Source organism: Tasmannia lanceolata, unplaced genomic scaffold (genome assembly GCF_043159265.1).
Source record: "Tasmannia lanceolata isolate RefF3 unplaced genomic scaffold, GAP_Taslan_0.1 ptg000257l, whole genome shotgun sequence".
Taxonomy (NCBI): Eukaryota; Viridiplantae; Streptophyta; class Magnoliopsida; order Canellales; family Winteraceae; genus Tasmannia; species Tasmannia lanceolata.
Genome location: NW_027518932.1, coordinates 401,119 through 426,050, shown reverse-complemented (window position 1 = coordinate 426,050; position 24,932 = coordinate 401,119). Strand labels below are relative to the sequence as shown.

The window sequence follows — 24,932 nt, the reverse complement described above, 5'->3', positions numbered from 1 at the left end:
AGAAGGCAAGTGTGATGCACTACATCCTTTGGTGCATCTGCTTCACCATTACTTGCAATAGTAATGTTATTATACTATTGTCCTTCCATATTTTGTTATATTTAGTAGTCATCATTATTAATCATTTGATTATTATACATGTCCTTTTTTAGTCTCTTTACCATTGGGGGTTATGTTGGTTGATGTTAGTTGTAAGGGCTGTCTATATGAAGCCAATCTCATTTCATTTCTGAGAATGACATTGATTTGAGAGAGAGAGAGAGAGAGAGAGAGAGAGAGAGAGAGAGAGAGAGAGGCTCTTCTCCTTTATTCTTTCTTTCCTTGTTAATGAATTGGAATTGTAGACTAGTGTTATAGTCCTTTTTCTCTTCATTCCATTATTTTCTTGTTGAATGCATGAAGAAGAACTGATCAAGATCAGTTTGTTATCACTGACAGATTTAAACACACTAGCATCTTCTTCCTTGAGAGATCTTTCTTAAGGCTGGCAACGGGGCGGGTCGGGGCCGGATGTTGGGGTCCCCTACCCCTTGCCCTATGCGGGGAATTTTCCCCCTCCCCTTCCCCTCCCCACTGCGGGGATCATGGGGAATCCCCCTCCCCTCCCCATGGGGAATATCTAATCCCCATCCCCGCCCCACACCATAGGAAGATCCAAACCATCCATTTGATGGGCACACCATAAGAAGAGGAACACACCTTGGAAAACCAAGAAGAAGAAACTTGTTTTCGCTTTACCACAAAGCCCTCCTAAAGCCCCAAGAGGAAACCCCTCTTTTCTTGTCTAAACCTTTTCTCCTCTGAAATCTCTCACTCTTCTCCTTTTTTAAACCCTATTTATCTTTTGTCTTTAAAAAACCATATGAGAGAGGCAAGGAAAACATCCCATTTAAAAGACCAAGAGATACCGACTTCGAAAAAAGAAATAAAAAAATGGTGCTCATGCGTCACCATTTTAACAATCTCCACCTTGATGCACAATCACCAGCGTGCCAACCCTTCCTTCTTGAGACTGGGGGAAGATAAACTTCAATATAACTTCTCTCCTTGAACCATCTTTATGAGCATATCCACCACATTCTCTTTGGTTCACACCTTCAACAAATAGATCCTTCCATCTTTAATGACTTCCTAAATGTAGTGATATTGAACCGATATATATGTGGTCCTTTGTGAAAAATTGAATTCTTGGCCAAATAAATGATACTCATGTTATCACAAAATAAATCCATAGGTTTTAACTTAATGCCTCGATAGTGGATAATGCAACCGTTGGTTGCAGCTTTGACATCTAATTAATAGGACCATTCCCAAACCTAAATATATAACCCGTAGTAGATCTTTCTTTGTCCATATCATTAGCATAACTTGTATCAACAAAATCATGCAACGGATTCGAATCCTTTCCATATATCATAACATAATCAGTAGTACTTCTTAGGTAGCGAAGCACCAATTTGGCGGCCTCCGAATGTGCTTTACCTGGATTCGCCATAAACCGGATTAAAACTCCAACCGCATAAGCAATGTTCGGCCTAGTTCATATCACGATAAACATCAAGCTCCCAACAATGCTAGCATATGGGACTCGATCCATTTTCTTCATCTCCTCTTCCGATTTTGGGAATTGATCGGAACATATCTTAAAGTGAGCCGCTGATGATGGCTTTATCGGCTTAGATTTGCTTATCCCAAACCTTTCAAGCCCCTTTTTTACAAACATATTTTGTGAAAGCAACAAAGTTCCATTCTTTTTATCCTTGGAACTTTGTTGCTTTCACAAAAGATGTTTATAAAAAAGGTGCTTGAATGGTTTGGGATGAGCAAGTCTAAGCCGATAAAGACACATTAGCAGCTTACTTTAAGTTATGTTCCAATCAGTGCCCAAAATCGGAAGAGGATGTGAAGAAAATGGATCGAATCCCATATGCTACCCTTGTCGGGAGCTTGATGTTTTCCATGGTATATACTAGGCCAAAAATTACTTACGCGGTTGGAGTTTTAAGCCGGTTTATGGGGAATCTGGGTAAAGCGCATTCAGAAGCCGTCATTGTTAGGGTGTGTGCCCTAATCAAAATCCAGTTGTTGTAATGTTGCAACTATTATTTATTGTTACATGACATCTATTGGGTATTTGTTGGAGTGAATCGTGAGAATATGCCTGGCAACAATATATTATTAACTTATATGCCCAATTGTTTAAGGGTGGAGACACAATTCTCTTCCATGAATGCAACCCAAGCATGAGACTGGTCAACCCATGGAGCCTTAGGTTTTAGATGTTAGAAACCCTTAAAAGATAGATAAACCATTAACCTAATGTGCTTCTAGGCACACCTTTATCCTTAGGTAGCATCGTAGGATAGGTCATGCACATTGAGATTATGTGGTGGGGAGATATGATCTTCAGGTTCTTTGCAGACCTAGAATGTTCTTGGTTGGGGTTGAGATTGGACATCTCGTACCTGTACACAACTAGAATCGAACCTGCCTCCATATACGCATTGGGGTGGCCTATCTAGGTCACTGAGGTAGTTGATTCTAAGTAGGTGGAATGGGCGAAATGATTGGATCACACACTGAACGGATGGCTTCGTAGAATAACCTGTGGACAAGGAATTGGATAAGGTTATTCTATCAGACAGGACCCTTGGATATGTCCTTAGACCTGAGGGATATTTTTAGTCTGTGGGCGCACCTTATGGCTTTGGTCTATCTAACAGTAGTCCCCGGTCCGGGGTTACCAGCGGGTAGTGCTGGGTCATGGGGTAAACCCGTGGGGTCAATAGTGATGCCCATCATTGAATCCTCCACCCCTCCCATAGAGGAAAATCATTTGCAATTTCGATCTCAGCTAGGCCATTAAATAATGACTGGCCAATCCGTTTGATAAATTGTTTATCAAAGTTTTTCAAAAACATTGATTGTTTCAAAAGGGAGCTGCAAATGCATTTGCGGGCCCAAGCTTGATAGATAGAAAGGTATACCATTGAGTGAGCCCATGGGGTAATTGATGTCCACCCTCCACAAGACCCAACTCGGTAAATGAAGGATTGGAGGAAGGACTACACATTGGATGTGATTTGGGTAATTTGATCTAATGGTCTTCTTCAGGGTAACGTCATGGTGGGGGTCACTTGCCTAATGCTATCGTAGTTGGACTACATTGCGTGAGATCACAGTAGGGCCCATTGTGGACCCTGTGAGAATGATCATTGGATCCCTGGGCCGATCACACTCACAACTCGCTAGACCCTTATGGATTGTTGGACAATATGGGTTTCAGATTTGATCGTATGTGTGATATGGATTGGATCCACTATATGTGATACAGGGAGGAAGAGCACCATACATAGGGTGCACACACATGTATTAAAGATGAGATACACCATATTATGGTGTGTACATGTCTTAATTAACATGTGCTTATTAAATGCTCAAATCCTATTGGATAACAGTTATGAGAGATCCCATTGGTTGATTTATTCTAATTTCCTATTGGTGGAAATTTAAAAAGGAAAAGAGAGAATTTGAGTTGGAGAAGGTTTCCTATTTCTAAAAGTCCCATTGGTTATTGGTAACATTCAATAAGAAAAAATCATTTTGAGTATCCATGTGTTTTACATGTTTAAGAAACGGAGAGTTTTAATTGAATTTAGTTTCCAAAATCAAGGGGACACATACAAGGGAACGAATTGCTAGAGGGAACTCTATAAACGGAGGGGATGGGTGGACAATTTGGATTACTTGCAATATTTGGAAACCCATATGCAAAATTCGTCCAGCCCATCTCCCCTCCCAATTTCATTTTTCTCCTTTCTTTTTCCCGCTTCTAGTTTTGTTTCTAGTTCTTTAGAAGAACTTGAAAGCCTTATTGGTTTTAGTTTGGGAGAGGATTCCAAGTTCTCTCCTATTTCTCCTTCAACCGCACGGTTTGAGAAGCCACTACTTCGACTTCCGGACCAGCTTGGGTTTCAGAAACGTCGGGTACCTAATGGGGAGTAGATCAAGCAGAGATTGGCAGTATCGGTCAACCAATTGGTAAATGTCCTTAACCATCCGAATTTCAATTCATAAACATTGATTAATCTAGCAACTAAGATCTTGGTTCAGTTGGTGGATCGAAAAGTTTTTGTTTTTAGCTCAATCTTGTTTCTGCCGTGCATATTGATTCCACTGCCGAGTTTCAGTCAAATGAGCGCTTTTCTATGTAAGAGGTACTAGTGATTATGCTATCACATATGAGAAGGATTCGAAGTCGCTGCATGGTTTTTTTTATGCAAGTTATGCTAATGTTATGGACAAAGGAAGATCTATTATGGGTAATGTATTCGAGTTTAGGAATGGTCTTATTAGTTTGATGTCAAACTTGCTACCAACGGTTGCATTATCCTGTACCGAGCCCGAATACATGGCGGCAATGGAATCTTGCAAGGAATCTGAAAATAAATATGTGTAGGCCTAGGTGATTGCAACCCAAAGGGGAAGCGAATTAGATTTATAAAATTGTGCCCTTTTAAAGGATTGATTAAGAAATTAAATCAAAGAAAATTTTAACAATAAACACAAAGAACTTAAAATCAATGCACAAGTAAAGTAAAGGAGATAAGGGAAGGAGTACAATGAGATTTAATAGGGGTTCGGTTTAAAACCCCAGACCTACATCTCCACCACAACTGTTGATGGTCACTAAAATCTGTTCTTAACGGTGAAGATCAAACCAATACAACGAGGTTGCTCTGCGCCTCAACACTTGTCGACGGAGACGGATCTATGTCTCCCAACACTCACCTTCGGAGAAGGCTCTGCATCTCTGATTACTTGCCAAATATAAGATTAAAAGAATGAAGGAATGCATTGTTCAAAGGCAATTACACAAGATGCTCTCATAAAGATATACAATTTTAAGCCTTGAATCCAATCCCTCATAAGATTTCTCGAAGAGAGGCACAAGGAGTGACTTTTCACTCAAGAGATGCTTTAAGTGTATATTAGAGCTTGTTGATTTTGTCTAAGTGGTTTGAGAACCCTTTTATAGCCAAAAACCCAAAAACTAGCCATTTGGGACACCCCCAACGGCTCTGTAATGGATAGTTTAAACTAGCCGTTAGGCTATTTAAAATACTTGCGAAGTCACTCACGGTGGACCGCCAGAGGCTCTCTCATGTTTTTTAAGGGAAAAATACAGACACACCCCCTTTAGTTTCTAACACATTCAATTCTAACCCTGACTTTCAAAACGTGACAAGTACACCCCTTGAAGTTGTTTTAACGTGACGGAGTAGATGGCGAGGTAGAAATGACCAAAATGCCCTCGTCTTCCCCAACTGAAAATTAAGGTTTTCAGACTTAAAAACTGAAATTAGGGTTACTTAAAAACTGAAATTAGGGTTTGATTCAAACCCTTGTTTATTTATCAACATAAACCCTTGATTTAGGAGTTTTATTTATCTTCATTCGCACCATTATCATGAATTGCACATAAACCCTAATATTTTAGGGCTTTTTTGTTTTATTTTTTTTCTTGAAATGTGGCTTTGATGTAGCCATGGGTGGGGTTTCATTGTTTGTGGTGGAGGTGACGGCGGTGGCCGGAGGTGTCGGCGGTGGCCGAAGGTGGCGACGGCAGCAGTGGAAAATGGCGTAACCCTAATCCCTCTGCAAATGAGGGTGTTTCTGGCGTCAAAATATTAACCATGGTTAGTTTTAGTCTTTCTATCAGGTTAAACCGACGGACAGTTGAAGGAGGGGGTGTACTTGTCACAAATTGAAACCTCAGGGGGTGTACTTGTCACGTTTTGAAAGTCAGGGTTAGAGTTGTCAGAAACAAGAGGGGGTGTAAATGTATTTTTTTCCTTTTTTTTATATCAGAATGGCACCGGTCGACCGACCATGTCTCGATCGATCGTCCCCCCCCCTGAATTTTGGCCATTTCATATTTTCCTATTGTTTTGCCTTGGGAACTTGGTCCGCTTGATTTTCTTCATTCCATTAGCTTACTTGGGGTATTTTAACCCTCTTTTGATGCCTTGTTTGGATCCTAAGTGTGGGATTGGATTTTACATTATATTTGACACAAGACTTGACTTTTGATCTTCTTCAAATTGTGTCTTCTAGTCCCTTTCAACTTCATGGATCTCCTCTTGCTTTGACTTTGAACCTTGACGAACCTTCAACTTAAATAACAAACACAATTAGTACATATAATCATTTGTGTTTTGAATCATCATAAAATAGAAGATAGCCAAGGGTTGAACAATTAGGCTTACATCTCCCCCCTTTTTTGATGACATCATACAAGGGATTTTCCAATAAAATATGTTTTGAAGTAAATGATATTCCAACTTAGAACTTTAAAACATAACACCAAATTTCTTTCCTCCTTTGTCATCCACATAAAGAAGAGATGAGAGCATATCAAAATATCAAGGGGTTTTGAAATATTAATACATAAGTTTTAGGTTCGCCTTAGTCAAATAGAATTTAAAACTACAACTCCCTCTTTTTTTATTTAGAAATTCAATATAAGAGGGGGTTTTCAAAAAGAAATTGCCAAGGACTCAAGAATTTTCATTTTAAGTTCAACCTTCGGCTTAACTCATCATCTCAAAATGATTTTCAACATTCATTTTCAAATTGTAAAGATTTTTCAATTTTTAGCTCCAGCCCCTAAATCTGAGTAAAAACTCAAACAATGATTCATGTTGGAGCTTTTAGAACCCAAGTTTTATTGGGTCCATTCCTTCTAACCCATTTAGAATATTGATTTCTATGCTCACATTGAAATTTATAATGTCCATAAGATCCACAATAGTGACATCTTATGGATGGGTTAGCATGCCTTCTAGATGCAAAATATGTTCTATAGTAAGTTGTGCATCTAGATCTTTTAAGAATAATGTCTACAATTCTATCCCCATTAATAAACCTATTTAGACATATTCTCAACTTTTCATTTTCTCTTTTAAGATCTTGAATTTGGTTTAAAAAATCATTAATTTCTTCTTGATTTTCCCTGTTTGAGTATTTATTAATTTTCATGATCACTTTTTAATTCAACAATTTGATAAGAAAATTCAAGAATTAATCCCTCATTTTCTTCCTTGAGGGTTTCATTTTCTTTCTTCAAATATTCAAGTTCTTTACTAAAATCATTTTTGGAAGAAGGTTCAAACTTTTGATCTTCTTCAAAATATTATGATGAAGACCTTGTTTATGTCTTGTGATAAGTGAATCCTTTTGAATATCCTGACTATGTCTATTGGTATATTTTGATCTCAGTTACTTGTGTTTGATCATGCTGCTTGTAAAATCTCCACTGTGAACTTTTGAAATACGCGACCATGCTTCTTGTTGCATATTTCAGTTCCAGCTTCATTTTTAGTCTAGGTATGTGATTTGATCTTGTTTGGTTCGTATCTTGGGAAAATGATTCTCTGATTACTCATTCTATGCCTATTTTACTTCACATTGCTCCTTGCCTCCTATTTCGGCTTTTATAATTGTGGCCATGCTTCTCATTTCAGTTTCGGTTTCTACATGCAAATTTTGTATGTTCTATTTTGGCTCTTATCCATTTGTGGTAATATGAATCCCTGATTATTTACCTTGTGTTAAGCATATTTTGTGTGGCTCAAAATTACTTGTGTTGAACCATCAGAATGTGTAGTGTATCCCTCACTCTAAGTTTCGGCTTCACTTTGACTTTCTGTTGCAGCCTTCTGTTTCCCTACCATGCTAGACCCAGCTAGAGTAATGCTTGTTTACTATCTGAGCGTTAGCTCACTCGTAGTTTAAAATTTTCAGATATTGAAATTGGACTTGTGCAAAGATCTGGAGTGGGAGCGTACCCTCGTTTTATTTGGTCAAAGGACTAGTAATTTGCACTTGAGCGTGTATACATCTTTTAATAGTATTGATGGACATCGATGTTTTAGTTTTACATTGGCTTTACTACTCTGATATATGCCTGGATTTATTTCCGATATATGATTCTAATTACCTTACCAGATTGTGAGGGTCGCGTTGTAGGTATGAGGCACCGTCGTTTGCCCGGCCTGGATCTCGGATTTGGGTGTGTGTGTGTGTGTGTGTGTGAGAGAGAGAGAGAGAGAGAGAGAGAGAGAGAGAGAGAGAGAGAGAGAGAGAGAATTCATGAAAAACAAGACTGTATATTCAATCAATCGCTTGATTGTCCCATTGACATGCTCAAACTGTATTATTATTACGATTTTAAGAAATGCAAACACCAAGTTTGCTTATTCAAATACACTATTGTAGTTAATGCATGGGATCCTTGTCGGTAGTTATCTAGTTTTTGGGCCCGAACTGTGCCTGAAGAAAATCAACTACTTTCTTGTCAAGTTGGAAGGCCTTGGCGAGAACATCATCGGAGATGGGCAGGTTTGATCCGAAGACGGCATTAGCTATGGTGATCACACCTGGGTTCTGACTTGCCAGAGCGGCAATGGCCACCGCATTGGTCTGTCCAACATTGAATTGGAAGTGAATGAGACCTATTGGAAACACAAACACATCACCCTTATTGAGGACCTTTGATATGAGCCGATTTTCGCCATTTGCAAGGTTAGAGGTGACGAAACCAACGAGGAGGGTGCCCTCTTGAACTACAATCATCTCAGTGCCCCTTGGGTGTGTGTGGGGAGGGTTTAGTCCATAGGGTGCAAAGTCTATGCGAGCCATGGAGATGCCAAGAGTGTTGAGTCCTGGTATTTGGACCACGTTCACTGCGGTCACATTGGACCCAACTCGGTTATTTGTGTTGCGTGGCATGTCAAGCCCTGGGAAGAAGAAATCGCTTGCTTGAGCGAGCATTGGGTCCTTGCAAACCACGCCATTGACTAACACTGAGAAGGAAAAACATCAAAAAAAGATCAGCCAATAAAAAAAAACATAACCCATGCACGTAGGGCCGGTGTCCACACGCAGAGTAAATGCAATAACAATATTTCTCAAGTCATCTAGCCAAACCCCACAATACCTACCAAAAATGGAATTGAGTTTGCACAAACACGTGATTATCATGATACTAATGGAAGTTAAATTGAGAAATAAAAAAAAAGCATTTGTACCTGGAGACATATTGTCAGCAACACAAAAGTCCTGTAGAGGACTGGGATCAGCGGCAAAGGTAAGAGAAGATGCCAAGGAAAGGAGTACAAGTACAAGGAGGGGAGTAGCCTTCTCCATTTTATCAATCTAAAGAAGAGTATTGGGTGCAAGTGTTTTGACGGTGTGGAAGAAACTTAGAAAGGGTGCATATTTATAGCAGAGAGAGAGAGAGAGATAGATAGAGAGATGCATGGCTTAGGGGTCATGTGATTTCATGGAAATGGTCTTGTTACTACCAAATCAATACACGGTTTAACAACTACGCTATCTAATCTAATTTTTTATCCAAGTAGATCTTTTCCAGCAAAGAATAGAAGCAGTCGTCGGACTTGTTTTTGTGTGTAAATTTTGTTTTTAATATTTTGAAATGGTAAGATCTAAATTAATAAGTGGAACGAGCCCCACGACCGAGCTGGTCGTAAGTATACAAAGAAAAATAAAAAACGACATATTATGCAGGAAGAAAACCAAAGATCCAATTCACTCCATCTCTCGCAAAACCGTCCGCTACACTATTAGCCGAGGGATGGACATGCTGAAATCAAACTGGGTGATCTCCCACACGGCCTCAAACAATGCCTACCCTATTTATACCATGTATATATTCCCAAAATACTTACCCATTTCATTGCTAATCTGCAGACCTTTTTTTAAGGTTGGCCAATACCACTCTAATTAGGAAATTGATTTTTCCCGACCCCTCTTCAGCATTTCCTTCTCCTTTTGTTAATCTTTTCTTAAGAATGGCTACATTTCCACCTTTTGTTTGCCTTTCTCTGAAAATAGTCATTTCCAAGAAAGCACAAACAAAAGGATGGATATGCTGAGGAATGAGGTAGAAATTAAAATTTCACTTGTAATTGTTAAAAAAAACTTATGGCATCTCTAAAAATTTTTATTTTAGTTACTTCGTTATTAAAGATTCTTTGCGAAATCTTAGTTAGATTGTAAATAAAATAATAAACATATTTTAAACTCCTTTTACCATTTGGTTGTTTTTCAAATATGCAATTTGAGAAAAAAAAATGGCGTCGATTTTCTATCGTTGAAGCTGTTGATCTGGTGGACCCCCACTCACACCGAAAGGCCATCCATCATCTACGCTAAAACTATGGTAGGATGATCCTAACCCACTGATGGCAAATTTTTCAAAAAACGTCTTAAAGAATTTAAAAACGATTTTTTCAATAACTTAATATCATAAATTTTGGGGGCAACTAAGACGCCCTTATCTATATATTTGTACCAATATGGCTCCAATAGTATATCTACTACTACCTAATACATCTTTTTTCCCAACTGGACTTTCATTAGGTTGGATAATTTAATTAAGGGAAAATTACAGATACACCCCCTCAAATATGGTAAAATTCCACTTCTAACCCCGTGGTATCAAAGGTACCAAAGACACCCCCTTAGTTTTCAATAATGCTTGTTATATGACGGGGTGTACAGGAACGAATAAATTGTTAGGGGGTGTCTTTGATGGATTTTGAACTATAGGGTGAAAAGTAGGGGATCTACTTAAAAATGTCAGAAAGTTGAGGGGTTGCCTTTGGTACCTTCGATACCACGGGGTTAGAAGTGGAATTTCGCCCTAGTTGAGGGGATGTATCCTGTATTTTTCCCTTTAATTAATGCCCTATTTATCTTGAAAAGGGCACCACTTATTGAGCGGGAAAGGCATACTCTATATGTAGCTAATCCAAGGGGTTTATTCCATATATAAATTAGAGAAATGATAATGGGAATGGCTGCCTTGCAAAAACCAGCTAAAGGTCGCTCCACATTGGTCCATCCCAACAAAAATCATTTGAAAGAGCACAGAAAAATATGAAAATGGCACGGACAGATATTAAATTAATGGAAAAAGAAATCCACCTTGATCAGAAGTCCCAATAGGAGCGCCCATGCAGATGGTTTTTTGCAAGGGCACCATTCATTTTAGCATTTTCGTCTTGAAATTATATATGAAAGGAGGCCAATCCAAAGAATTGCTTATCCAAGGATGTGTATCCTCCAACGACAGAGAACAATGCAGTTCCATGCCACGTCCAGTTTTATACATTTTCAAAGTTTCTGTTCCCACTAATTATTGATTTGTTGAGCTGAGTATACGTCATTTCACTAAACTAGGTGACGAGGTAGTTGTGAACTTGTGATGTGGAAAACCCCCTTGCGAGATTGTTAGATGAAGTAATTAAAAACTTGTGGGGCCCACCTAATTCAAGTCCATCGTATAGTCATCTAGAAAGCATACAAAACTCCTTTTGCATGTTAATTTATTTTTAGGGCGCTGATATTTTCGCCCTTGACGGCCCCCTTGGAGGCTAGTTTCCCTCTTGACAGCCCACTAACTATAAAGTACGATTCCCATCTACTTTTTACCGACGAAGCAGTCATTTCCTTTTTCTCTCCCCTTCCAGGATAAAATCACCCCACTCTACTCTACAGCTGTACAACACTACATCAAGCAAGGTAGGCCCCACCATAGGATGATCCAAACCATCCATTTGATGGCCCACAACATAAATAGGTTGCACCCCAAAATATTATAGATCGGAGGTTTGAGATCATCCCGTGGAAATGATTTTGGGGGAACAACCTATTTACGTTGCGGCCCATCAAATGAACGGCTTGGATCCTCCTATTGTGTGGACCGTACAGTTCATTTTGAAAAATATAAGTGGGGCCTACAGTTAGGGGTGAGCATTATTCGGTTAAAACCGAATACCCGAACCGAATTGGTCGGTTCGGTTCGGTTTTGGTTTTTTTTGATTGATCGTCCATTAAAACCGTCCATTTGATTGATCCCAACTTAATTAGGTTGTGCTCAAAAAATCATTCTGATCGGATGATCCTAGCCCTCCGATCCAAACCGAGATTTTAATTTTTCCCCTCTATTTCTCCTACAATTCGGTTATTCGGTTATAACTGAATAACCGAATTTTTATTCGGTTCGGTTTCGGTTACCGAAATTTGGTAACTGAAATTATTTCGGTTACCAAATTTCGGTCTATTCGGTTCGGTTAAAACCGAATAACCACCCCTACCTACAATTGGGCCTTAATGTTACTGTAAGACCTGAACCATAGGATGATCCAAACCATCTATTCGATGGCCCACAACTTAAATAGGTTTCACTCCAGAATATCATTTTCAAAATATCATTTTCAAAGGATGATCGCAACCCTCAAATCTATAGAGGTTTCTCTTTAGATCAGAGCTTTGGAAATAATATTTCGCGGTGCAACCTATTTACGTTGTGGGCCATCGAATGGATGGTTTGGATCATCCTATGGTGGGACCTACCTTCCTCACAAATTAAAACAAATTAATTATTGGGCCCACCAACAGTTCATGCACGTTGGAGAGAGAGAGAGACACCGGATTGGAGTAGTGTTGTATCGGTTAAAAGTAGATAGGAAACATGCTTTATGGATTGGCCGCGAGATACAAAGTCAAAGTCTTATTGAAAGGCTATTTCGTGTGTGTTAAATACATTCAGCAATATAATAAAGTTCTTTTGTGTTCTGTTCTCTTCTGTGTTTCTGTATTACTTGTTCTTTAAATTCTACATAGTGGTATCAGAGCAGAAAGGCTGGGGACAATTTCGAAAGAAGACCGGCACGGGTTCGGTAAGTTGGCAATATGGCAGGCAATACCAATTCTTCAAGTTTTCAGCAAAACGTTCGTTTGTTTAAAGGTGCTAATTTTCAGTTTTGGTCTACTATGATGAAGACATCGTTTATGTCACGTGATATATGAATCCTTTTGAATATCGCGACTTTGTTCATTCGTATATTTTGATCTTAGTTACTTGTGTTTGATCATGCTTGTAAATGTCCACTGTGAACTTTTGAAATACGCGACCATGCTTCTCGTTGCATGTTTCAGTTTCAGCTACATTTTTAGTCTCGGGATGTGATTTGATCCTGTTTGGTTCGTATCTTGGCAAAATGATTCTCTGATTACTCATTCTATGCCTATTTTACTTCACATTGGTCCTTGTGTGGTTCCAAATCACTTGTGATGAACCCTATGTGAATTTCTTTGTGATGAACTATAAAAGATAACCATCAGAATGTGTAGTGTATCCCTCGCTTTAAGTTTGGGCTTCACTTTGACTTTATGTTTCCCATCAGTGGGTTAGGATCATCCTGTTGCAGACTTCATGATCGGTGTGTGTGTGTGTGTGTGTGTGTGAGAGAGAGAGAGAGAGAGAGAGAGAGAGAGAGAGAGAGAGAGACGAATTCATGAAAAACAAGATTGTATAGTCAATCAATCCCTTGATTTCCCCAGTGACATACTCAGACTGTATTATTATTACTCTTTTAAGAAATGCAAACATCAAGTTTGCATATTCCAATACACTATGGTAGTTAATGCATGGGATCCTTGTCGGTAGTCATCTAGTTTTTGGGCCCGAACTGTGCCTGAAGAAAATCAACTACTTTCTTGTCAAGTTGGAAGGCCTTGGCGAGAACATCATCGGAGATGGGCAGGTTTGATCCGAAGACGGCATTAGCTATGGTGATCACACCTGGGTTCTGACTTGCCAGAGCGGCAATGGCCACCGCATTGGTCTGTCCAACATTGAATTGGAAGTGAATGAGACCTATTGGAAACACAAACACATCACCCTTATTGAGGACCTTTGATATGAGCCGATTTTCGCCATTTGCAAGGTTAGAGGTGACGAAACCAACGAGGAGGGTGCCCTCTTGAACTACAATCATCTCAGTGCCCCTTGGGTGTGTGTGGGGAGGGTTTAGTCCGTAGGGTGCAAAGTCTATGCGAGCCATGGAGATGCCAAGAGTGTTGAGTCCTGGTATTTGGACCACGTTCACTGCGGTCACATTGGACCCAACTCGGTTATTTGTGTTGCGTGGCATGTCAAGCCCTGGAAAGAAGAAATCGCTTGCCTGAGCGAGCATTGGGTCCTTGCAAACCACGCCATTGACTAACACTGAGAAGGAAAAACATCAAAAAAAGATCAGCCAATAAAAAAAAACATAACCCATGCACGTAGGGCCGGTGTCCACACGCAGAGTAAATGCAATAACAATATTTCTCAAGTCATCTAGCCAAACCCCACAATACCTACCAAAAATGGAATTGGGTTTGCACAAACACGTGATTATCATGATACTAATGGAAGTTAAATTGAGAAATAAAAAAAAAGCATTTGTACCTGGAGACATATTGTCAGCAACACAAAAGTCCTGTAGAGGACTGGGATCAGCGGCAAAGGTAAGAGAAGATGCCAAGGAAAGGAGTACAAGTACAAGGAGGGGAGTAGCCTTCTCCATTTTATCAATCTAAAGAGGAGTATTGGGTGCGAGTGTTTTGATGGTGTGGAAGAAGCTTAGAATGGGTGCATATTTATAGGCAGAGAGAGAGAGAGAGAGAAACAGATGCATGGCTTAAGTGTCATGTGATTTCATGGAAATGGTCTTGTTACAACTTAATCAATATATGGTTTAACAACTACGCTATCTAATCTATTTTTTTCATCCAAGTAGATCTTTCCCCGCAAAGAATAGAAGCAGTCGTCAGACTCTTTTTTCTGTGAAAGTTGAAACAATCTTTTCGTACCTAAATTATAATGTAACTTATCTGAGTTGAAAAATGCCTGCCCTTTTTTTAAATGCTTAGATCTAAATTAATAAGTGGGGCTTGCCCCACCACCCAACTGGTCATGAGTACAGACAAAGAAAAATAAGAAACAACATATTATGGAGGAAGAAAATCAAAGATCCAATTTACTCCATCTCTCGCGAAACGGTCCGCTACCCTATTAGCCGAGCGAAGGACATGCTGAAATCAAACTGGGTGATCTCCCACATGGTCTCGAACAATGCCTACCCTATTTATACCTACCCATTTGATTGCTAATTTGCAGACCTTTTTTTAAGGTTGGCCAATACCACTCTAATTAGGAAATTGATTTTTCCCGACCCCTTTTCAGCATTACCACCTCCTCTTGTTTATCTTTTCTTAAGAATGGCTATATTTCCACCTTTTGTTTGCCTTTCCCTGAAAATAGTCATTTCCAAGAAAGCACAAACAAAAGGATGGATATGCGGAGGAATGGGGTAGAAATTAAAATTTCACTTGTAATTATAAAAAAACTTACAGCATCTATAAAAATTTTTATTTTCGTTACTTCGCTATTAAAGATTAGTTGCCAAAACTTGGTTAAATGGTAAATAAATATATTTTAAACTCCTTTGACCATTTGGATGTTTTTCAAATATGCGATTTGAGAAATAATTGGTGTCGATTTTCTGTCGTTCAAGCTGTTGATATGGTGGACCCCCACTCACATAAAAAATCCATCCATCATCTACGTTGAAACTATGATAGGATGATCCTGATCCACTGATGGCAAATTTATCAAAAAACGTCTTAATATATCATTTCCTTCGGGAAATCGTTTTGACAATTTCATGTTTTCGGATAATATTGTGATGGAATTACCATACCAATCTAATTGTTAATAGGGAAAAGTGTTTCTACACGGCCGAGTAGATACGTTATCTACTCCGTCGGCCAAAGTTACAGTGGGGCCCACATTGTTTGGGTCCTGATCGCAATAGTTAGGGTGTGCCAAAATAAAATAAAATAAAATAAAAACCATAAGATCATCCCAACCCTTCTATTTGTGGAGGTTAAATATGGAGGGCTATGAACCTCCCATTTTTAACCTCCACAAATTGAAGGGTTAGGATGATCGTTTGAAGTTGATTTTTAGGGCACACCCTATCTATCTCAGGGCCTAACAAATGAATGCTCTGGATTATCCAAGCAATGTGGGCCCACTTTGTTTCATGCGACGTAGTAGACGACGTTATCTACTTTTGACCGAGTAGAAACACTTTTCCCTTGTTAATATCTTTTACATTATAAACTATAATTCAGAAAATATATTGTCAAATTAAGAGTTCTTCTAGCAAACCGTTACTACTTTACAATATTATAAAACAAGAGTTTTAATACGGTGCCCGACGGTCAAGTCCCATGTGGGCGGTACCCCCTTGATATTTGATCCAACAGCAGCCCAGTTTTTAAGAGGAGCAAAAGAAATAAATCACAAGCAATCACAAGAAGAAAACAATATATGCAGTTCACCATAATGGGCTACATCCAACGACAAGGTAACACAGGTCCATTATTTCAAACCAAATAGCACAACGTTACCTCCACACTTGTAAAAACCACCGAAAAACCCTTCTCTCCAACCTTCTATACAATCACAAAAAACCCCCAAATCTATACACTAAGTATGAGGAGAAATCCCCTTAAAAAAACCTCCAACATTATGCTAGGGTTGCAAGGAAAAACTAATGGAAATGAAGAATGAAAGAAGAGGAACACACCCTAAGTAACCAGGAAGAAGAAACATGTTTTCGCCTCACCAGAGAAGCCCTCCTAGAGCCCAAAGAGAAAACCCCTCATTTCTTGTAGTAACCTTTTCTCCTCTCAAACCTCTCACTCTTCTCCTCCTTTTTAAAAACCTTTTTATCTCTTGCCTTTACAAAACCATATGAGAGAGGCATGGAAAACATCCCACTTAAAAGACCAAGTGAGACCCGCTCCAAAAAAACAAAAAATGAAAAAACTGGTGCTCATGCGTCACCATTTTAACAATCTCCACATTGATGCATAATCATCGGCATACCAAGTCTTCCTTCTTGAGACCGAGAGAAGATAAACTTCGATCTAACTTTTCTCCTTGAACCATCGTTACGATCATATCCACTACATTCTCCTTGGTTCACACTTTCAACAAATAGATCCTTCCATCAGACTTCCTGAATGTAGTGATATTGTACCGATATATGTTTGGTCCTTTTGTGATTAACCGAATTCATGGCCAAACAAATGATGCACATGTTATCACAAAAAAATAATCCATGGGTTTTGACTCGATGCCAATCTCACCCATCAAACCTTGAAGCCAAACTACTTTCTAGCAAGCTTCCGCTGTCTCCATGTACTCGGCCTCGATAGTGGATAAGGCAACCGTTGGTTGCAACTTTGCCATCCAACTAATAGGACCATTCCCATTAGCATAACCCATAATAGATCTTCCTTTGTCCATAAATTATTAAAAGTTAAAAAATCAAACAACTACACAAAATTTCTTTTAATTTAAAAAATCATTCGCATTTAAGATAAAGCTCATGGTACAAATAAAAATGATGAGAATTTCACATTCTGCCCTAAATTTTCTTTTGCATATGACGAAGATAATTATACAATCTGAACAGATAAGTGTAAATGCCAAGAGTAAATCTCTTATATCTTATGTGTTTATAAAAAAACTAATAAAATTTCGTAATATAAGCTATTATATCTCTCATGTCTTATGTATCTACATATGGTCTTATATATCTTATAATTAGGATTTGTAAATGGTCCAATTTTTTTAAGAAAACTCCCCAAATTTTGAAGAGATTATCATTCTGATGAATTCGCTAAGGGTGCGACTTATTCTTGTTTTTAAATAATAATCCCTACCATTCTTGATCTTTTAAAACATTCCTAAAATAGATAAGTTAATGCCGCTAATCTTTTTTTTTTTTTAAACTTACAATAATTCATTTTCATCCACTTATATGCCATAAATTTAGATTCTAAGATTGTCTCACAATGGAGATTTTTGAAACAATGGTCCATCCGCAATCGGGCCAAATATATGAACGCCTTAAACAATCAAATACGAAGGGGCATAATGTGTAAATAGGTTAATTTTAAATTAATCGTATCTACAAATAGAATATTAAGGAATTGCCTCTTTAAAAGTTAAGTAACTATATCGTGTGTGAGTGTACGTAGGGATTTGCTAGCATCCATCAACAGACCATCCGCGATGTGAGAGTTTGTCTTCATTCACGAGGTGGCTGCCCTCACATACAACAGCGCAGCCGTAAAATGGCTTCTGCGATGAATGCTAGCAAATCCCTATGTGCGTGTGCGCCAGTGTGCTAGTGCGTGCGTGCGTGTGCGTGTGTGTGCGTGTGAAGAATTAGAACCTTGTAGTCACGGCCCTTATAATTAATATTTTCCATGGCTTATTTTTATATAAACTATTAGAACCTATAAAGTATTAAAAAAAAATTCTATCACCCGAATTTCTCAAAGTTTCACCGCCCTTTATCATTACACTTTACATTTATTTCGTTTTTAACATTTAATGATTTTAATGCTGATAGAGAGAGAGAGAGAGAGAGAGAGAGAGAGAGAGAGAGAGAGAGAGAGAGAGACGGCCCTTACACTTGTCATTTCAAAGAGAAGGAGATGGGGCTAATGGTTGTCAATTCTATATATGATACGTTTACATAGTGGACTGCTACACATATGTCATATTTGGTTTAAACAGCGGACTACTACACATATGTCATATTCAGCAGACATTGAATTGGGGATTATAGGTATTCTACTAGCCCACGCACATCACATGGTAAGATACAACTCAATAAGAGAATTAAGGTGGGAGGTTATATTCCTTCGGACGAGGGTGTGTATATCTTCATCTTTGATCCAGGTGGACTAATTCCCGGGTGGAATTTATGTGAACTCAGGGCCGAGTTCTTTCTAAGAAGGCAAGTGTGATGCACTACATCCTTTGGTGCATCTGCTTCACCATTACTTGCAATAGTAATGTTATTATACTATTGTCCTTCCATATTTTGTTATATTTAGTAGTCATCATTATTAATCATTTGATTATTATACATGTCCTTTTTTAGTCTCTTTACCATTGGGGGTTATGTTGGTTGATGTTAGTTGTAAGGGCTGTCTATATGAAGCCAATCTCATTTCATTTCTGAGAATGACATTGATTTGAGAGAGAGAGAGAGAGAGAGAGAGAGAGGCTCTTCTCCTTTATTCTTTCTTTCCTTGTTAATGAATTGGAATTGTAGACTAGTGTTATAGTCCTTTTTCTCTTCATTCCATTATTTTCTTGTTGAATGCATGAAGAAGAACTGATCAAGATCAGTTTGTTATCACTGACAGATTTAAACACACTAGCATCTTCTTCCTTGAGAGATCTTTCTTAAGGCTGGCAACGGGGCGGGTCGGGGCCGGATGTTGGGGTCCCCTACCCCTTGCCCTATGCGGGGAATTTTCCCCCTCCCCTTCCCCTCCCCACTGCGGGGATCATGGGGAATCCCCCTCCCCTCCCCATGGGGAATATCTAATCCCCATCCCCGCCCCACATCCTTTGGCGACAATCACTTTACTTTGTTAAATGTTAGGTTTAAAACTAAAGATTTACTAGGGACAATCACTTCAGGCATGTTGCGGCTTGGCTGTTGCATGTGAGAGTAGCCACACAACCCACACAGGCTAAGATTTTGTCTTATTCATTTTATTAACCTGAGGACAAAGGTGGTTGCTCTCAGATTCATTTAATTGATCGATAGTCCCTAGCAGATCCCTAATTTCCAATCCCACTTGCCAAAAAGTACTGTACGTGCCACACCATAGGAAGATCCAAACCATCCATTTGATGGGCACACCATAAGAAGAGGAACACACCTTGGAAAACCAAGAAGAAGAAACTTGTTTTCGCTTTACCACAAAGCCCTCCTAAAGCCCCAAGAGGAAACCCCTCTTTTCTTGTCTAAACCTTTTCTCCTCTCAAATCTCTCACTCTTCTCCTTTTTTAAACCCTATTTATCTTTTGTCTTTAAAAAACCATATGAGAGAGGCAAGGAAAACATCCCATTTAAAAGACCAAGAGATACCGACTTCGAAAAAAGAAATAAAAAAATGGTGCTCATGCGTCACCATTTTAACAATCTCCACCTTGATGCACAATCACCAGCGTGCCAACCCTTCCTTCTTGAGACTGGGGGAAGATAAACTTCAATATAACTTCTCTCCTTGAACCATCTTTATGAGCATATCCACCACATTCTCTTGGGTTCACACCTTCAACAAATAGATCCTTCCCATCTTTAATGACTTCCTAAATGTAGTGATATTGAACCGATATATATGTGGTCCTTTGTGAAAAATTGAATTCTTGGCCAAATAAATGATACTCATGTTATCACAAAATAAATCCATAGGTTTTAACTTAATGCCTCGATAGTGGATAATGCAACCGTTGGTTGCAGCTTTGACATCTAATTAATAGGACCATTCCCAAACCTAAATATATAACCCGTAGTAGATCTTTCTTTGTCCATATCATTAGCATAACTTGTATCAACAAAATCATGCAACGGATTCGAATCCTTTCCATATATCATAACATAATCAGTAGTACTTCTTAGGTAGCGAAGCACCAATTTGGCGGCCTCCGAATGTGCTTTACCTGGATTCGCCATAAACCGGATTAAAACTCCAACCGCATAAGCAATGTTCGGCCTAGTTCATATCACGATAAACATCAAGCTCCCAACAATGCTAGCATATGGGACTCGATCCATTTTCTTCATCTCCTCTTCCGATTTTGGGAATTGATCGGAACATATCTTAAAGTGAGCCGCTGATGATGGCTTTATCGGCTTAGATTTGCTTATCCCAAACCTTTCAAGCCCCTTTTTTACAAACATATTTTGTGAAAGCAACAAAGTTCCATTCTTTTTATCCTTGGAACTTTGTTGCTTTCACAAAAGATGTTTATAAAAAAGGTGCTTGAATGGTTTGGGATGAGCAAGTCTAAGCCGATAAAGACACATTAGCAGCTTACTTTAAGTTATGTTCCAATCAGTGCCCAAAATCGGAAGAGGATGTGAAGAAAATGGATCGAATCCCATATGCTACCCTTGTCGGGAGCTTGATGTTTTCCATGGTATATACTAGGCCAAAAATTACTTACGCGGTTGGAGTTTTAAGCCGGTTTATGGGGAATCTGGGTAAAGCGCATTCAGAAGCCGTCATTGTTAGGGTGTGTGCCCTAATCAAAATCCAGTTGTTGTAATGTTGCAACTATTATTTATTGTTACATGACATCTATTGGGTATTTGTTGGAGTGAATCGTGAGAATATGCCTGGCAACAATATATTATTAACTTATATGCCCAATTGTTTAAGGGTGGAGACACAATTCTCTTCCATGAATGCAACCCAAGCATGAGACTGGTCAACCCATGGAGCCTTAGGTTTTAGATGTTAGAAACCCTTAAAAGATAGATAAACCATTAACCTAATGTGCTTCTAGGCACACCTTTATCCTTAGGTAGCATCGTAGGATAGGTCATGCACATTGAGATTATGTGGTGGGGAGATATGATCTTCAGGTTCTTTGCAGACCTAGAATGTTCTTGGTTGGGGTTGAGATTGGACATCTCGTACCTGTACACAACTAGAATCGAACCTGCCTCCATATACGCATTGGGGTGGCCTATCTAGGTCACTGAGGTAGTTGATTCTAAGTAGGTGGAATGGGCGAAATGATTGGATCACACACTGAACGGATGGCTTCGTAGAATAACCTGTGGACAAGGAATTGGATAAGGTTATTCTGTCAGACAGGACCCTTGGATATGTCCTTAGACCTGAGGGATATTTTTAGTCTGTGGGCGCACCTTATGGCTTTGGTCTATCTAACAGTAGTCCCCGGTCCGGGGTTACCAGCGGGTAGTGCTGGGTCATGGGGTAAACCCGTGGGGTCAATAGTGATGCCCATCATTGAATCCTCCACCCCTCCCATAGAGGAAAATCATTTGCAATTTCGATCTCAGCTAGGCCATTAAATAATGACTGGCCAATCCGTTTGATAAATTGTTTATCAAAGTTTTTCAAAAACATTGATTGTTTCAAAAGGGAGCTGCAAATGCATTTGCGGGCCCAAGCTTGATAGATAGAAAGGTATACCATTGAGTGAGCCCATGGGGTAATTGATGTCCACCCTCCACAAGACCCAACTCGGTAAATGAAGGATTGGAGGAAGGACTACACATTGGATGTGATTTGGGTAATTTGATCTAATGGTCTTCTTCAGGGTAACGTCATGGTGGGGGTCACTTGCCTAATGCTATCGTAGTTGGACTACATTGCGTGAGATCACAGTAGGGCCCATTGTGGACCCTGTGAGAATGATCATTGGATCCCTGGGCCGATCACACTCACAACTCGCTAGACCCTTATGGATTGTTGGACAATATGGGTTTCAGATTTGATCGTATGTGTGATATGGATTGGATCCACTATATGTGATACAGGGAGGAAGAGCACCATACATAGGGTGCACACACATGTATTAAAGATGAGATACACCATATTATGGTGTGTACATGTCTTAATTAACATGTGCTTATTAAATGCTCAAATCCTATTGGATAACAGTTATGACAGATCCCATTGGTTGATTTATTCTAATTTCCTATTGGTGGAAATTTAAAAAGGAAAAGAGAGAATTTGAGTTGGAGAAGGTTTCCTATTTCTAAAAGTCCCATTGGTTATTGGTAACATTCAATAAGAAAAAATCATTTTGAGTATCCATGTGTTTTACATGTTTAAGAAACGGAGAGTTTTAATTGAATTTAGTTTCCAAAATCAAGGGGACACATACAAGGGAACGAATTGCTAGAGGGAACTCTATAAACGGAGGGGATGGGTGGACAATTTGGATTACTTGCACAATTTGGAAACCCATATGCAAAATTCGTCCAGCCCATCTCCCCTCCCAATTTCATTTTTCTCCTTTCTTTTTCCCGCTTCTAGTTTTGTTTCTAGTTCTTTAGAAGAACTTGAAAGCCTTATTGGTTTTAGTTTGGGAGAGGATTCCAAGTTCTCTCCTATTTCTCCTTCAACCGCACGGTTTGAGAAGCCACTACTTCGACTTCCGGACCAGCTTGGGTTTCAGAAACGTCGGGTACCTAATGGGGAGTAGATCAAGCAGAGATTGGCAGTATCGGTCAACCAATTGGTAAATGTCCTTAACCATCCGAATTTCAATTCATAAACATTGATTAATCTAGCAACTAAGATCTTGGTTCAGTTGGTGGATCGAAAAGTTTTTGTTTTTAGCTCAATCTTGTTTCTGCCGTGCATATTGATTCCACTGCCGAGTTTCAGTCAAATGAGCGCTTTTCTATGTAAGAGGTACTAGTGATTATGCTATCACATATGAGAAGGATTCGAAGTCGCTGCATGGTTTTTTTTATGCAAGTTATGCTAATGTTATGGACAAAGGAAGATCTATTATGGGTAATGTATTCGAGTTTAGGAATGGTCTTATTAGTTTGATGTCAAACTTGCTACCAACGGTTGCATTATCCTGTACCGAGCCCGAATACATGGCGGCAATGGAATCTTGCAAGGAATCTGAAAATAAATATGTGTAGGCCTAGGTGATTGCAACCCAAAGGGGAAGCGAATTAGATTTATAAAATTGTGCCCTTTTAAAGGATTGATTAAGAAATAAAATCAAAGAAAATTTTAACAATAAACACAAAGAACTTAAAATCAATGCACAAGTAAAGTAAAGGAGATAAGGGAAGGAGTACAATGAGATTTAATAGGGGTTCGGTTTAAAACCCCAGACCTACATCTCCACCACAACTGTTGATGGTCACTAAAATCTGTTCTTAACGGTGAAGATCAAACCAATACAACGAGGTTGCTCTGCGCCTCAACACTTGTCGACGGAGACGGATCTATGTCTCCCAACACTCACCTTCGGAGAAGGCTCTGCATCTCTGATTACTTGCCAAATATAAGATTAAAAGAATGAAGGAATGCATTGTTCAAAGGCAATTACACAAGATGCTCTCATAAAGATATACAATTTTAAGCCTTGAATCCAATCCCTCATAAGATTTCTCGAAGAGAGGCACAAGGAGTGACTTTTCACTCAAGAGATGCTTTAAGTGTATATTAGAGCTTGTTGATTTTGTCTAAGTGGTTTGAGAACCCTTTTATAGCCAAAAACCCAAAAACTAGCCATTTGGGACACCCCCAACGGCTCTGTAATGGATAGTTTAAACTAGCCGTTAGGCTATTTAAAATACTTGCGAAGTCACTCACGGTGGACCGCCAGAGGCTCTCTCATGTTTTTTAAGGGAAAAATACAGACACACCCCCTTTAGTTTCTAACACATTCAATTCTAACCCTGACTTTCAAAACGTGACAAGTACACCCCTTGAAGTTGTTTTAACGTGACGGAGTAGATGGCGAGGTAGAAATGACCAAAATGCCCTCGTCTTCCCCAACTGAAAATTAAGGTTTTCAGACTTAAAAACTGAAATTAGGGTTACTTAAAAACTGAAATTAGGGTTTGATTCAAACCCTTGTTTATTTATCAACATAAACCCTTGATTTAGGAGTTTTATTTATCTTCATTCGCACCATTATCATGAATTGCACATAAACCCTAATATTTTAGGGCTTTTTTGTTTTATTTTTTTTCTTGAAATGTGGCTTTGATGTAGCCATGGGTGGGGTTTCATTGTTTGTGGTGGAGGTGACGGCGGTGGCCGGAGGTGTCGGCGGTGGCCGAAGGTGGCGACGGCAGCAGTGGAAAATGGCGTAACCCTAATCCCTCTGCAAATGAGGGTGTTTCTGGCGTCAAAATATTAACCATGGTTAGTTTTAGTCTTTCTATCAGGTTAAACCGACGGACAGTTGAAGGAGGGGGTGTACTTGTCACAAATTGAAACCTCAGGGGGTGTACTTGTCACGTTTTGAAAGTCAGGGTTAGAGTTGTCAGAAACAAGAGGGGGTGTAAATGTATTTTTTTCCTTTTTTTTATATCAGAATGGCACCGGTCGACCGACCATGTCTCGATCGATCGTCCCCCCCCCTGAATTTTGGCCATTTCATATTTTCCTAT

General features: G+C 39.2%; 2 protein-coding genes across 2 annotated transcripts; both read right to left on the bottom strand.

The window, feature by feature from the left end:
* Positions 1 to 8,224: 8,224 nt before the first annotated feature.
* Positions 8,225 to 9,210, bottom strand: LOC143867496 (germin-like protein 8-2). The gene is made up of 2 exons (XM_077376099.1): positions 9,093 to 9,210; positions 8,225 to 8,867 (listed from the first exon to the last, which is right to left on the bottom strand). The coding sequence occupies exons 1-2, from the start codon at positions 9,208 to 9,210 to the stop codon at positions 8,311 to 8,313; spliced, it is 675 nt and encodes a 224-aa protein (XP_077232214.1). The 3' UTR covers positions 8,225 to 8,310.
* A 4,271-nt stretch (positions 9,211 to 13,481) lies between these two features.
* Positions 13,482 to 14,444, bottom strand: LOC143867495 (germin-like protein 8-2). The gene is made up of 2 exons (XM_077376098.1): positions 14,327 to 14,444; positions 13,482 to 14,101 (listed from the first exon to the last, which is right to left on the bottom strand). The coding sequence occupies exons 1-2, from the start codon at positions 14,442 to 14,444 to the stop codon at positions 13,545 to 13,547; spliced, it is 675 nt and encodes a 224-aa protein (XP_077232213.1). The 3' UTR covers positions 13,482 to 13,544.
* Between the last annotated feature and the right edge of the window lie 10,488 nt (positions 14,445 to 24,932).